The 13,522-nt window shown below is 52.2% G+C and overlaps 1 protein-coding gene across 1 annotated transcript in view; it reads left to right on the forward strand.

Moving 5' to 3' along the window:
* The first annotated feature begins 658 nt into the window (after nt 1-658).
* LOC110492320 (cadherin EGF LAG seven-pass G-type receptor 3) overlaps nt 659-13,522 on the forward strand; it is a 53,274-nt gene continuing 40,410 nt past the window's right edge. The window contains exons 1-2 of the mRNA XM_090203487.1: nt 659-6,320; nt 13,131-13,468. Coding sequence (XP_090059613.1) covers nt 1,004-6,320; nt 13,131-13,468 — 5,655 coding nt within the window. The 5' untranslated portion in view covers nt 659-1,003. The remainder of the gene's footprint in view (nt 6,321-13,130; nt 13,469-13,522) is intronic.

Here is a 13,522-nt window from a genome sequence, read left to right on the forward strand (position 1 = left end):
AAATGTGGGGATGTCATTTTATAGGTTGTATAATTCACCAGCAGAATGAATTGTGTGATTAAATTGGGAATAAAAGTGATATTTTCATTTAAACTACTTTTTTATCCACTTTGCAAATACAATTACATATATTTGGTCATATCCATGTAAATTCATGTTTAACTAAAATAATAAGTGAAGGGTGATGATTATATCGAAAGAAAAGCAATGAATAGGGGTAGCTAGGCTACTGTAAATTACTCATTGACGTTTAGGCAGAGCATGACGTAATGGAGAGGCTCAATTCAGCCAGCTCATTTGGTACATAACATAGGCCTGACTGTCTTTATAATGTATTAGGTTACGTGTGACAGAACATGTGCAATAATAAACATAATTTGCAGTACTCTCTGTGTTACACTTTCATATTTAATAAAGTCCAAATATTTCTAATTATCACCAAAATGGCATTTGGTTTCATATGCTACATGGCTATTAGGTTCTGATATAGGCTATAAGGCTATAAGGTAATTTATTGAGATGGGTTTATTAAAAGATGAGTCGCCTTCCAGTTGTGTATATGGCGGCTACGGGTGGCGTAACAGCCCTGCGCGCTGGAATAAACCATTCTCTCCTATTTCTGTGAGTCGAGAGGGAGAGGGAGGCGGAGGAAGAGAGCAGCGAAGGGGAGGGGTGTTGAGAGGAGGAGAGTGTAACGCGAGGATGGTAGTACCACGGGGTCTGCTGAGAGCCATGTTGGATATGAATGAAAGGGAGAGATGCTGCACCCCTGACGCCGACAGCCCGAGTTCTACCGAACACAGCGAGTAAATGACAACTTCCCGGGCCCAAGGAGAGACGGGGGAGCGCGGGGGAAGGTGTCGAGCGGTGCCGCTGGAGCTGGCGACCTAGCCGGCAACGGAAGAGAGGAAGAGACGCACTCGAAGATAGAGAGCGAGGGAGAGAGAAAGAGAGAGGGGTGAGAGGGAGAAAGGGGGAGAGGAGAAAGGATCTTACCAGACTAATGGCTGCACTGCTACTGGGTTCCTGCCTGCTCTCGCCACTTCTTCTCCACCTGTTCCTCAGCCCTTTGTTAGCAGTTATCCCGGGGAAGGCAGCAGGGCCCTGCCGCTGGATCCCGGGACCCTGCCCTGAGACACCTAGCCATCCCGGGGAAGCTGGGGTCTTGGCGAGCAACAGCGGCTCGGTGATTCGCCCCAGGTGGACGTTACAGCAGTTCCCATCGGGACCAGAATGCCCAGTGTGGAGTCTTTTTATATGGCACGGAGACCCTTTTGGACCCTTGTGCACGGAAGAAGGGGGGGCGACAGGGGCGTGGAATGGAGACATGCTTCCCGACCCTGCAGGTATGAGCAGGAGCAGCAGTGAGGAGAGGGGCGTTGTTTCACCTGTTTTCTCTTCCCCTGTTCAAAATGGCAAAATGCGGTTTGTACAAAGGACTAGAGTGTGCGCGCGGTTACCATCCTGTCTGCTGCTCTCCAAACCCGACACCAGGAGAGTCTTTGTGCGCGGCCACCACCGGGGACCTGAGAGCGAGGCGTTCGAGACAGCTAGGGACGTGAGAGCGGCTTCTGAAAGGTGTAGAAGGCCTCTCCACCAGCCACTTTCTCCAACACAGCACATATATACAGCTAAGCAACCAACTGGACAGCTGACATGGTGCCCTCACTCTCATTTGGGCGATAATGTTTTGAACTCCGGCGAGGTGGCCACCAGGGATTGTTCTCAATTGGGCAGTCACAATGCTATCGATCTCACAAGCAATGGTTGCAATCGTTCGTTGACTATGACAATTGGGAGAACAGGGAGAAGTGGGGCGCAAGTGCCCTACACATGCTATCTCACCTCAGCCGCCGTAGGCAGCGCGGCCAGATGTTACCAGTCGCCCGGGATTATTGAAGGGCGGATGGCCCTCACTTGTTACCTGAGTACCCGAGACACGCCTGGCATGCACAGTCCTGGGCATCTCATGGGTGTGGGCCAGAGGATGGACGGAGAGAAGGCACAAGTCAAAAATCACGTAAACGCAAATGATCCGGATGATGATTTTGCCTCTGTTTATCTAGCAGCCAAGCCTAAAGTGCGGGCTGCTCCTCCACAGAAATTATCAGTGGTGGCAGGCCGAGAACAGACCTCTCAATCCCGTGTAGAGAGCAAGGGGTTACCCTGGGGGTCTCTCCCCGTAACGGGGTGTTGTGGTTTGCAGCAGATGGATGTGGGGGGAGGACCTTCAGCCAACGTTATTGGACCTAGGGGGAGCATAGCAGGGAGTAATGTCGACATCCAATTTTCCCCCACCACAAATATTACGCATAGTCTCTGTTTTCTATCTAACGGTAGGCATACCGCTAATGAAAACATAAATTCACTTAGCTCTACAAACTCGTTTTCCTTATTCCATGATGACATACAGGCAGCAGAATTGTCTGTTCGAGCCACTAATCCTCACCCTCAGTCTGAGCCAGCTCACAGTGAGTCAGCTCTCGTCACGCCTGTAATGTCTTCCATCACCGCTTTCACTATATCATTCTCGGCACACGCCCGTGCAATTAAGTCTGGTGTTACTCACAGGGATATCGTTCCCACAACCCCTTTATCATTCTCCATCGAGCTCAACCGGACTAAACGGGATGATGACTCAGATTCACATTCCCGGCCACGAGCTAGCCCCCACCACACTACCCGTTCTCAGCACATGAGTTCAGCACCACAGTTACTGTGGACAGCTCCCATGAAAACCTTTACACAGGATTCCCAAAGTAAACACGCAGATTTGGCTCACCACTTTCAGCCAATCTTTTTCGGGAGTGTTCACAACGTCAATAACAATAACAACTTAAGAAATGAGAACCAGAACCACGACAACCAGAACCAGAACCACAACAACAATAGCAACGAGGAAAACAAAGAGGAGAATGTTCTAACGAATGACGAAAGTAACGATGCCGATAGTAGACAGGTGTCGGGGGATCTGAGTGGACCGTGCTCACAGACACAGCAGGGGTCGTTCCCGGAAGAGTGCCTTCACGCTGCGTGTGCTGTCGACAGCTTAACCACTGTACAGGGGGGCTCCCGCATGCAATTAAAATCCAGTAAACTGGTGCCATTACAACAAGAAGGTGTCAGTCTGCGAGAGAGGCATATGGTTGTCGAGGTTGAAGAGGGGTCTGGGGAAGGAGAATTACAGGTGGGGGAGGGACAGGCCAGAGAGCCGTGGAGGGAGGAAGTGGAGGAGTGGGAGTCAGAAGGAATAACAAAGAGAGCCACAGCCCAAACAGATGAAACTGGAGAGGGAGAGGGAGAGGGAGGAAAGGGTCAGGAGAGGGCCAGGCACACACAGGCACAGAGTGGGTCAAGAGGACAGGGGAACAAAGAGTGGCAGGGGGATGAAAGCACACAGGGAGAGTGGGAAGAAGAGGAGGAAAGGCACAGTTCCAGGGGAGAGAGAAGCCTGGAAAGGCACATAGTGAAAGATAGAGGTGAGGGGGACAGAGAGAAAGAGGTTTTGGTGGTGGGACGCGCTCGCCGTGCTGCCAACAGACACCCTCACTTCTCCCTGTATAACTTCCAGGTGCAGGTACCAGAGAACCAGCCCCCAGGCACCTCAGTCATAGCCATTTCAGCCACAGACCCAGACTCAGGTGACGCAGGCATGCTCAGCTACACCATGGCCCCTCTAATGAACAGCAGATCAATTGACTACTTCCACATTGACCCCGACACAGGCCTCATCACCACCTCCCAGGTGCTGGACAGGGAGCACATGGATCTGCATTACTTCCGGGTCACAGCGTCAGACCACGGCTCTCCACGCCTCTCTGGCACCACCATGGTGGCCATCACCGTGGCCGACCGCAATGACCACTCGCCCATTTTTGAGCATGTAGAGTACCGGGAGACCATCCGGGAGAACGTGGAAGAGGGTTACCCCATCCTGCAGCTCCGAGCCACTGACCTGGATGCCCCGTCCAATGCCAACATCCGCTACCGCTTCATAGGAGACACCGCAGCCACCGCCCGCGCCGCTTTCGAGATCGATCCCCGCTCAGGGCTGATCACTACGCGGGGGGCAGTCGACAGGGAGACCAACGAGCGTTACACCCTCCACGTGGAGGCCAGTGACCAGGGAAAGGAGCCCGGGCCTCGCTCAGCCACCGTTAAGGTCTTCATCACGGTGCTGGATGAGAATGACAACGTGCCCCAGTTCAGCGAGAAGCGCTATGTGGTGGCGGTCAGGGAGGACATCCGGCCCCACTCAGAGATCTTGAGGGTGAGCGCTACGGACCATGATAAGGATAGCAACGCGGCCGTCCACTACAACATCATCAGTGGGAACAGCCGGGGCCAGTTCTCCATCGACAGTGTGACGGGGGAGATCCAGGTAGTTGCCCCTCTGGACTTCGAGGCAGAGAGGGAGTACACTCTGAGGGTACGAGCCCAGGACAACGGCCGGCCGCCCCTCTCCAATAACACAGGTATCATCAGCGTGCAGGTGACCGACGTCAACGACAACCCTCCCATCTTCGTATCCACACCGTTCCAGGCGTCAGTGCTGGAGAGCGCCCCCGTGGGCAGCTCCATCCTCCACATCCAGGCCATCGACACTGACTCTGGGGACAATGCCCGTCTGGAGTACAGGCTGACTGGCACTAGCCCTGACATGCCCTTCGCCATCAACTCTGCCACCGGCTGGGTGACGGTCAGCTCGGCTCTGGACCGGGAGTCTGTGGAACACTTCTTCTTTGGGGTGGATGCCAGAGACTATGGCGTCCCACCTCTCTCTGCCACAGCCAGCGTGACCATAACAGTGATGGACGTCAATGACAACAGGCCAGAGTTCCTGCAGAAAGAGTACTTTGTGAGGCTTAATGAGGACGCGGCCGTGGGCACCAGTGTGGTCGTTGTGACCGCGGTCGATCGTGATGTCAACAGTGCGGTCACCTATCAGATCACGGGGGGCAACACGCGTAACCGCTTTGCCATAAGCACAGCCGGAGGGTCGGGGCTGGTCTCTCTAGCACTGCCACTCGACTACAAACAGGAACGGCGCTACGTTCTGACGGTGACTGCCTCAGATCGCACACTACACGACACGTGCCAGGTCCACGTCAACATCACGGACGCCAACACGCACCGGCCTGTATTCCAGAGTGCTCACTACTCAGTGTCTGTGAATGAGGACCGGCCGCCGGGCAGCACGGTCGTGGTCATCAGTGCCACGGATGATGACGTCGGTGAGAACGCTCGCATCACCTACTTCTTGGAGGACAACATCCCCCAGTTCCGCATCGACCCGTCCAGCGGAGCCATCACCCTGCAGGCCGAGCTGGACTACGAAGACCAGATGACCTACACTCTAGCCATCACCGCCCGGGACAACGGCATCCCACAGAAGTCTGACACCACCTACGTAGAGGTGAATGTGAACGATGTGAATGACAACGCACCACAGTTCCTCAGCCCCAGGTACCAGGGCACCGTCAGTGAAGACGCGCCACCCTTCACTAGTGTCCTACAGATATCCGCAACGGACCGAGATGCCCACGCCAACGGCCGCGTCCAGTACACCTTCCAGAATGGGGAGGACGGCGACGGGGACTTCACCATCGAGCCCACATCGGGCATTGTACGCACGGTCCGTCGTCTGGACCGCGAGAGCGTTCCCTTCTATGAGCTGACGGCGTACGCAGTGGACCGTGGTGTGCCTCCACAGCGGACGCCCGTCCACATCCAGGTGACAGTTCTCGACGTCAACGACAACGCACCCGTGTTTCCAGCGGATGACTTTGAGGTTCTAGTGAAGGAGAACAGCGCTGTGGGGTCAGTGGTGGCCCAGATTACAGCCACAGACCCAGACGAGGGGGCCAACGCCCAGATCATGTACCAGATCGTAGAAGGCAACATCCCTGAGATCTTCCAGATGGACATCTTCTCTGGGGAGCTCACCTCCCTCATCGACCTGGACTACGAGGCCCGCTCTGAGTATGTGATCGTGGTCCAGGCCACCTCAGCCCCCCTGGTGAGCCGGGCCACGGTGCGCATCCGTCTGGTGGACCAGAACGACAACCGGCCCCAGCTCCAGGACTTTCAGATTATCTTCAACAACTTTGTGTCCAACCGTTCCAACAGTTTCCCCAGTGGGGGGATCGGACGGGTGCCGGCCCACGACCCGGACGTGAGCGACCACCTCTACTACACTATCGAACGGGGCAACGAGCTGCACCTGCTGCTTCTCAACCACAGCAGCGGGGAGATCCGGCTGAGCCGCAAGCTGGACAACAACAGAGCCTTGGTGGCCCCCATGCTCATCACTGTCACAGGTGAGACAGAGAGAGAGAGAGAGAGTGTGGCTGGATGTGTAGAGAGAGGCGGGGTCAGAGAGATTTATGTGTGAAAGAGTGTGTGGTTTGTGTGTGTGTGTGGGACAGAAAGAGTGTGGGGGAAGGGCTGGTCAGAAAACTTGAATGACTGAGCGGTAAAGGGGCATTTCAAATACTTAGGCTCTTGTTCCATGATTTATGTATTTGTATTGACATAAATGAAAGAGGCGATATGTGGCATGATAAGATAAACTGCCTGGTAACGATGGTTTATGATTTATTTTACTGTACAACAGTCATGCATTTCTAGTTTTTTAATAAATAGGTTTTATATAGGCAGTGTTTTTTGTGTGAGCTGGCCTATTTACAGAGCTTTTATTCCAATATATATACGAGTGTGTGTTTGTTTGTCTATCTGTGTTTGTTTGTTTGTCTGTGTATGTGTGCGTGATTGTATGTGCGTGTGTGTTTGTGCGTCTCTCTTTCTCCCTCTCTCCCTGTCCCTTTCAATTTTCCCTCTGCAGTAGGAGTCTCTGTTCATCGTTTCCCTCCCTCCATTTCACCCTCCCTCCGTCTCTCCCACACTCAGCCTTTCTCAGCCTTTCTCAGCCTCTCTCTGCCTCTCTCAGCCTCTCTCTGCCTCTCTCTGCCTCTCTCTGCCTCTCTCAGCCTCTCTCAGCCTCTCTCTGCCTCTCTCAGCCTCTCTCAGCCTCTCTCAGCCTCTCTCAGCCTTTCTCAGCCTTTCTCTGCCTACTCCTCTCCTCCAGGGCTGGAATGTTATGAGATTATAATGAAATACAGTCAGTCTGAGAGCAAGTCTGTCAGATTCATTGTATATGCTGCTGTCTGTGTCTGTCTGGCTCCCCTCCCCTCTCCTCCCCTCCCTTCACATTCTCTCTCTCTCTCTGTCTCTCGCTCTCTATCTATCTCTCATGGGCTCTCTGTATCACTCTCTTTTTGCTCTCTCTCTCTGTCTCTCATGGTCTCTCTCTCTCTCTCTCTCTCTCTCTCTCTCTCTCTCTCTCTCTGGGGCTGTGGCTGTCTCTGGTTCTCTCTCGCTTGCTTGGCTTTGACTCGTGCTCTTGTCCAACACTGGAGAGTGGGGATTAAGATGTAATATAGCCAGTCGGTCTAAGATCCCAACAGGACAGCAGGACTCATCTGATATCTGTTTCTGTCTATCTGTCTGTCTCCTTCCCTTGGGACACCAACACACACCACCACCACTTCCCCTCTTTTGTGTGTGTGTGTGTGAATCTGTGTGCTTAGGTGTGTATCTGTGTTTGTGTGTGTCTATACAGTACATATGGGTGTAGACAGAGATATTTAAACATGAAAGGCAAATAATAGAGATTTGATTGGCACTTTCTATAAAACGTGTTGTAAACGTTTACCGTCCAACATAACTGTGTTCTTGACTGGTCATGCAAGGGATGGCCAGATAGTTTAGCACAGTTTACAGTGTTCGTAAAGAGATCATTTTCTTCCTGCTCCAGCTGTTAAATAATCCCTCTGTTGGCAGCCCAAGTGGCGCAGAGGTCTAAGGCGTCACTACAAACATGGGTTCGATCCCAGGCTGTGTCACAGCCGGCCGTGACCAGGAGACCCATGGGGCGGCGCACAATTGGTCCAGCGTCATCCGGGTTAGGGTAGGGTTTGGCCCACTGGGATGTCCTTGTCCCATTGCACTCTGGCGACTCCTTGTGGTGGGCCGGGTGCTTGCAAGCTGACTTGGTCGCCAGTTGCACAGTGTTTCCTCCAACACATAGGTGCGGCTGGCTTCCGGGTTAAGCAAGCAGTGTGTCAAGAACAGTGTGGCTTGGCAGGGTCGTGTTTCGGAGGACGCATGGCTCTCGACCATCCCCTCTCCTGAGTTCATACGGGAGTGGCAGCGATGGGACAAGACTGTAGCTACCAATTGGATTCCACGAAATTGGGGAGAAAAAGGGGTAAAAGTACAAAAAATAAATAATAATAATATAATCCCTGTGTAATTTAACCACAACAGACAGCAGGGTCCAATACCCCCTCCCTCTTTCTTTCCTCTCCTCTCTTAGGATCATCCTTTCCTTATTCAACACACACTGATGCATCCTGTAGTGAGTGTGCCCAGGTGTATTTGTGTGTACAAGCGTAAGGACAGTATAGTCAATGTGAGGGAGTGTGTATGCTACAAATGAGTAATTTCCCATTATATACATACAGTAGTTGTAAACGTGGCGTGGTAGATATGTCTGTACGCCTGGGAAGATAAAACAGATAGATCAGATCACTGAGACTGTTAGCATATGTCTGTAAAATGCACTTTTATGCTGATGCCCAATGTGTGTGTAAAGTGATCGTGTGTGTGTGTATCCATGTATGTGGTTTAATGGGAGATTAGACACTGTGTTGTAAAGATGCAGTATAAGCCTGCAAAGAGCTCTTTGACTGTGTGGCTTATTCCGTTCTACTTTGCACTGAGAATAATGAGTGTTCAGACCTCAGGGGGAGAAGGGATTTTAAAACAAACAGAGCACGGAAATCATCTGTCAGACCACTGCCTGTAGTGTGTACGTGTGTGTCTGTGTTCAAACGAGCAAGATTGTGAATGAATGCAGGCTATGGATGTGTTTCTTTCTATGGTTGTGTGTGTGTGTGTGTTCCCGTGTGTGTGAGTCTGTGCCACATTGTGTGTTCATAATTTAACCCTCCTGGGGACCTACACTTGTTATTTCTAGGTGACTCTGCATGCCCAAAACAATTTCCATCCATTTGAAAAGGCCAACACTTGTTCAGTCTCCCCTGATATGACTAGAGGGAAAGGGAGCTGTGTGTACATGAAATGAAAGTTGTTCCCGTCTCGCAGCAGGTTCAGGCTTGGCTGAAGTGACAGAGGAGCAAGGCAAGGCTCCATCTCTTTTAAAGGGTTTGGGCATATACTGCATAGCTACTGACGTGGGTAGCAGGCAGCTTGCTATTTCCAGCCCTATGTTTAGGAAAGGAAGCATTGCTTATATCTAGGAGGCGGTAAAACTATATTAGCCAAGTGTACCTGGAATAGCCCCTCTCAACCCAGCAGACCTAAAACGCCACTCCTCCGTTTGAAGTGTGGAGTCATGACGTGAAAACATTGATAGGAGCAAAATGAAGCCCACAGTGTTATTTACAAACACTTGTTTTCCCCTCAGTGCTAAAGATGCTAAAATAACCTCCATTTATGCTTTGGGGAGGGTTATAAAAGTTTAAAGATGTGCGCTAGAAAGGTAGCTTAGCCTCAGAGGGCCAGTAGCTATATGCATTAGGTCTGGGTTTTGTTGTGTAGCTACAATACCTGCTTCAGAGTGAGTTAGCTACTAGCTGCTAGCTGGGTTATATTATTGTGCTGTATGTACAGTATCTGTTCCAAAGTTATTGCTGATTGCTCAGTTATATTGTACTGTATGTAGCCTACCTGCTACCGATGTAGCTAGCTGCTGGGTGGATTAGCCTATATTGTAGCTCATTGTGTGTACCTGTTTCTGAGTTAGCTATCTAGCTGCTAGCCAGAAATAAGCCAGGCAAGGGGTGCAAATCACAAAAGATTACCTCCTTGACTACGATCCATGTCTCATTTCAATAACAAAAGTAATTAGATATTCATTTTTGCAAGTTATTTTGTCTGAGCAGTATTCCCTATTTTGTATTTTGTGTTGACATTTCCTTTTTCTTTTTACAATGAGAGAAATTCTCCACTGTTTTTCCCCATATTATTTCTTGAAAATGAAGAATCATATTTTGGTTTGAGCCTTCCTCTCATAATCCTAGTCGACCCCCTGGTTGTTCATTTATTAGCGCCTGGTGTGTGTGTGCGTGTGTGGTGTGAGTGTGTGTGAGGTCAGTAGGGAGTCAGCCTCCTCATAATCCTGTAATCAAACCAGCTGCCACCACTCCACTCCCCCCACAATGTCAACATCCTCATTCTGTCTCCTGTCTCTCAGTAGCTCCACCGACCCTCACTCTCTCCTGTCTCTCCTGTCTCTCAGTAGCTCCACCGACCCTCACTCTCTCCTGTCTCTCAGTAGCTCCACCGACCATCACTCTCTCCTGTCTCTCAGTAGCTCCACCGACCCTCACTTTCTCCTGTCTCTCCTGTCTCTCAGTAGCTCCACCGACCCTCACTCTCTCCTGTCTCTCAGTAGCTCCACCGACCCTCACTCTCTCCTGTCTCTCCTGTCTCTCAGTAGCTCCACCGACCCTCACTTTCTCCTGTCTCTCCTGTCTCTCAGTAGCTCCACCGACCATCACTCTCTCCTGTCTCTCAGTAGCTCCACCGACCCTCACTCTCTCCTGTCTCTCCTGTCTCTCAGTAGCTCCACCAGCCATCACTCTCTCCTGTCTCTCCTGTCTCTCAGTAGCTCCACTGATACTCACTTTCTCCTGTCTCTCCTGTCTCTCAGTAGCTCCACCAACCATCACTCTCTCCTGTCTCTCTTGTCTCTCAGTAGCTCCACTGACCCTCACTCTCTCCTGTCTCTCAGTAGCTCCACCGACCATCACTTTCTCCTGTCTCTCCTGTCTCTCAGTAGCTCCACCAACCATCACTCTCTCCTGTCTCTCCTGTCTCTCAGTAGCTCCACCGACCTTCAATCTCTCCTGTCTCTCAGTAGCTCCACCGACCATCACTCTCTCCTGTCTCTCAGTAGCTCCACCGACCATCACTCTCTCCTGTCTCTCCTGTCTCTCAGTAGCTCCACCGACCTTCACTCTCTCCTGTCCTCTCAGTAGCTCCACCGACCATCACTCTCTCCTGTCTCTCAGTAGCTCCACCGACCCTCACTTTCTCCTGTCTCTCCTGTCTCTCAGTAGCTCCACCGACCCTCACTCTCTCCTGTCTCTCAGTAGCTCCACCGACCCTCACTCTCTCGTGTCTCTCAGTAGCTCCACCGACCTTCACTTTCTCCTGCCTCTCCTGTCTCTCAGTAGCTCCACAGACCATCACTCTCTCCTGTCTCTCAGTAGCTCCACCGACCCTCACTCTCTCCTGTCTCTCAGTAGCTCCACCGACCCTCACTCTCTCCTGTCTCTCAGTAGCTCCACCGACCTTCACTTTCTCCTGCCTCTCCTGTCTCTCAGTAGCTCCACCGACCCTCACTTTCTCCTGTCTCTCAGTAGCTCCACCGACCCTCACTTTCTCCTGCCTCTCCTGTCTCTCAGTAGCTCCACAGACCATCACTCTCTCCTGTCTCTCAGTAGCTCCACCAACCCTCACTCTCTCCTGTCTCTCAGTAGCTCCACAGACCATCACTCTCTCCTGTCTCTCAGTAGCACCACCGACCCTCACTTTCTCCTGTCCTCTCAGTAGCTCCACAGACCATCACTCTCTCCTGTCTCTCAGTAGCTCCACCAACCCTCACTCTCTCCTGTCTCTCAGTGGTTCCACCGACCCTCACTTTCTCCTGTCTCTCAGTAGCTCCACCAACCCTCACTCTCTCCTGTCTCTCAGTAGCACCACCGACCCTCACTTTCTCCTGTCCTCTCAGTAGCTCCACCGACCCTCACTCTCTCCTGTCTCTCAGTGGTTCCACCGACCCTCACTTTCTCCTGTCTCTCCTGTTTCTCAGTATCTCCACCGACCCTCACTCTCTCCTGTCTCTCCTGTTTCTCAGTATCTCCACCAACCCTCACTCTCTCCTGCCTCTCAGTAGCTCCACCGACCATCACTCTCTCCTGCCTCTCCTGTCTCTCAGTAGCTCCACCGACCATCACTCTCTCCTGCCTCTCCTGTCTCTCAGTAGCTCCACCAACCCTCACTCTCTCCTGTCTCTCAGTAGCTCCACAAACCCTCACTCTCTCCTGTCTCTCAGTAGCTCCACCAACCCTCACTTTCTCCTGTCTCTCAGTAGCTCCACCAACCCTCACTCTCTCCTGTCTCTCAGTAGCACCACCGACCCTCACTTTCTCCTGTCCTCTCAGTAGCTCCACCGACCCTCACTCTCTCCTGTCTCTCAGTGGTTCCACCGACCCTCACTTTCTCCTGTCTCTCCTGTTTCTCAGTATCTCCACCGACCCTCACTCTCTCCTGTCTCTCCTGTTTCTCAGTATCTCCACCAACCCTCACTCTCTCCTGCCTCTCAGTAGCTCCACCGACCATCACTCTCTCCTGCCTCTCCTGTCTCTCAGTAGCTCCACCGACCATCACTCTCTCCTGCCTCTCCTGTCTCTCAGTAGCTCCACCAACCCTCACTCTCTCCTGTCTCTCAGTAGCTCCACAAACCCTCACTCTCTCCTGTCTCTCAGTAGCTCCACCAACCCTCACTTTCTCCTGTCTCTCAGTAGCTCCACCAACCCTCACTCTCTCCTGTCTCTCAGTAGCTCCACCAACCCTCACTCTCTCCTGTCTCTCAGTAGCTCCAACAACCCTCACTCTCTCCTGTCTCTCAGTAGCTCCACCAACCCTCACTCTCTCCTGTCTCTCAGTAGCTCCACCAACCCTCACTCTCTCCTGTCTCTCAGTAGCTCCACCAACCCTCACTCTCTCCTGTCTCTCAGTAGCTCCACCAACCCTCACTTTCTCCTGTCTCTCAGTAGCTCCACCAACCATCACTCTCTCCTGCCTCTCCTGTCTCTCAGTAGCTCCACATACCATCACTCTCTCCTGTCTCTCCTGTCTCTCAGTAGCTCCACCGACACTCACTCTCTCCTTCTTTCCTATTTGTGTGTGAAGATTCTGCACTTGTAAGACGGCTGCTCATGCTACCTAAATATGTATATCTCTACAGATTGACATAGCAACCTCACCCCCTTCTCTCTCCTCCCATCCCCCTCTCCCTCTCTCCCCCTCTCTCTCAGACGGAGTCCACAGTATCTCGGCCCAGTGCGTTCTACGAGTGCTGATCATCACAGAGGACATGTTGAGCAGCAGCGTGACGGTGCGCCTCCAAAACATGTCCCAGGAGCACTTCCTGTCCCCACTGCTGGGTCACTTCCTGGAAGGGGTGTCGGCGGTGCTGTCCATCCCTCCGGAGGATGTTTTTGTATTCAACATCCAGCCGGACGGCGAGGCAGGGGGCATCCTGAACGTCAGTTTCACCGCTGCACTGCCCGGGGGTAACTTTTTACCCTCAGAGGCCCTGGAAGAGCAACTCTACCTCAACCGTCCGCACCTCACCTCCTTGGCAAAGATGGAGGTACGGGAGGCGGAAGAACAGACAGATCAACTCAGAAACACAGATAGCATTAGA

This window comes from Oncorhynchus mykiss, chromosome 16, assembly GCF_057628025.1.
Source record: "Oncorhynchus mykiss isolate SJ-2025 chromosome 16, ASM5762802v1, whole genome shotgun sequence".
Taxonomy (NCBI): Eukaryota; Metazoa; Chordata; class Actinopteri; order Salmoniformes; family Salmonidae; genus Oncorhynchus; species Oncorhynchus mykiss.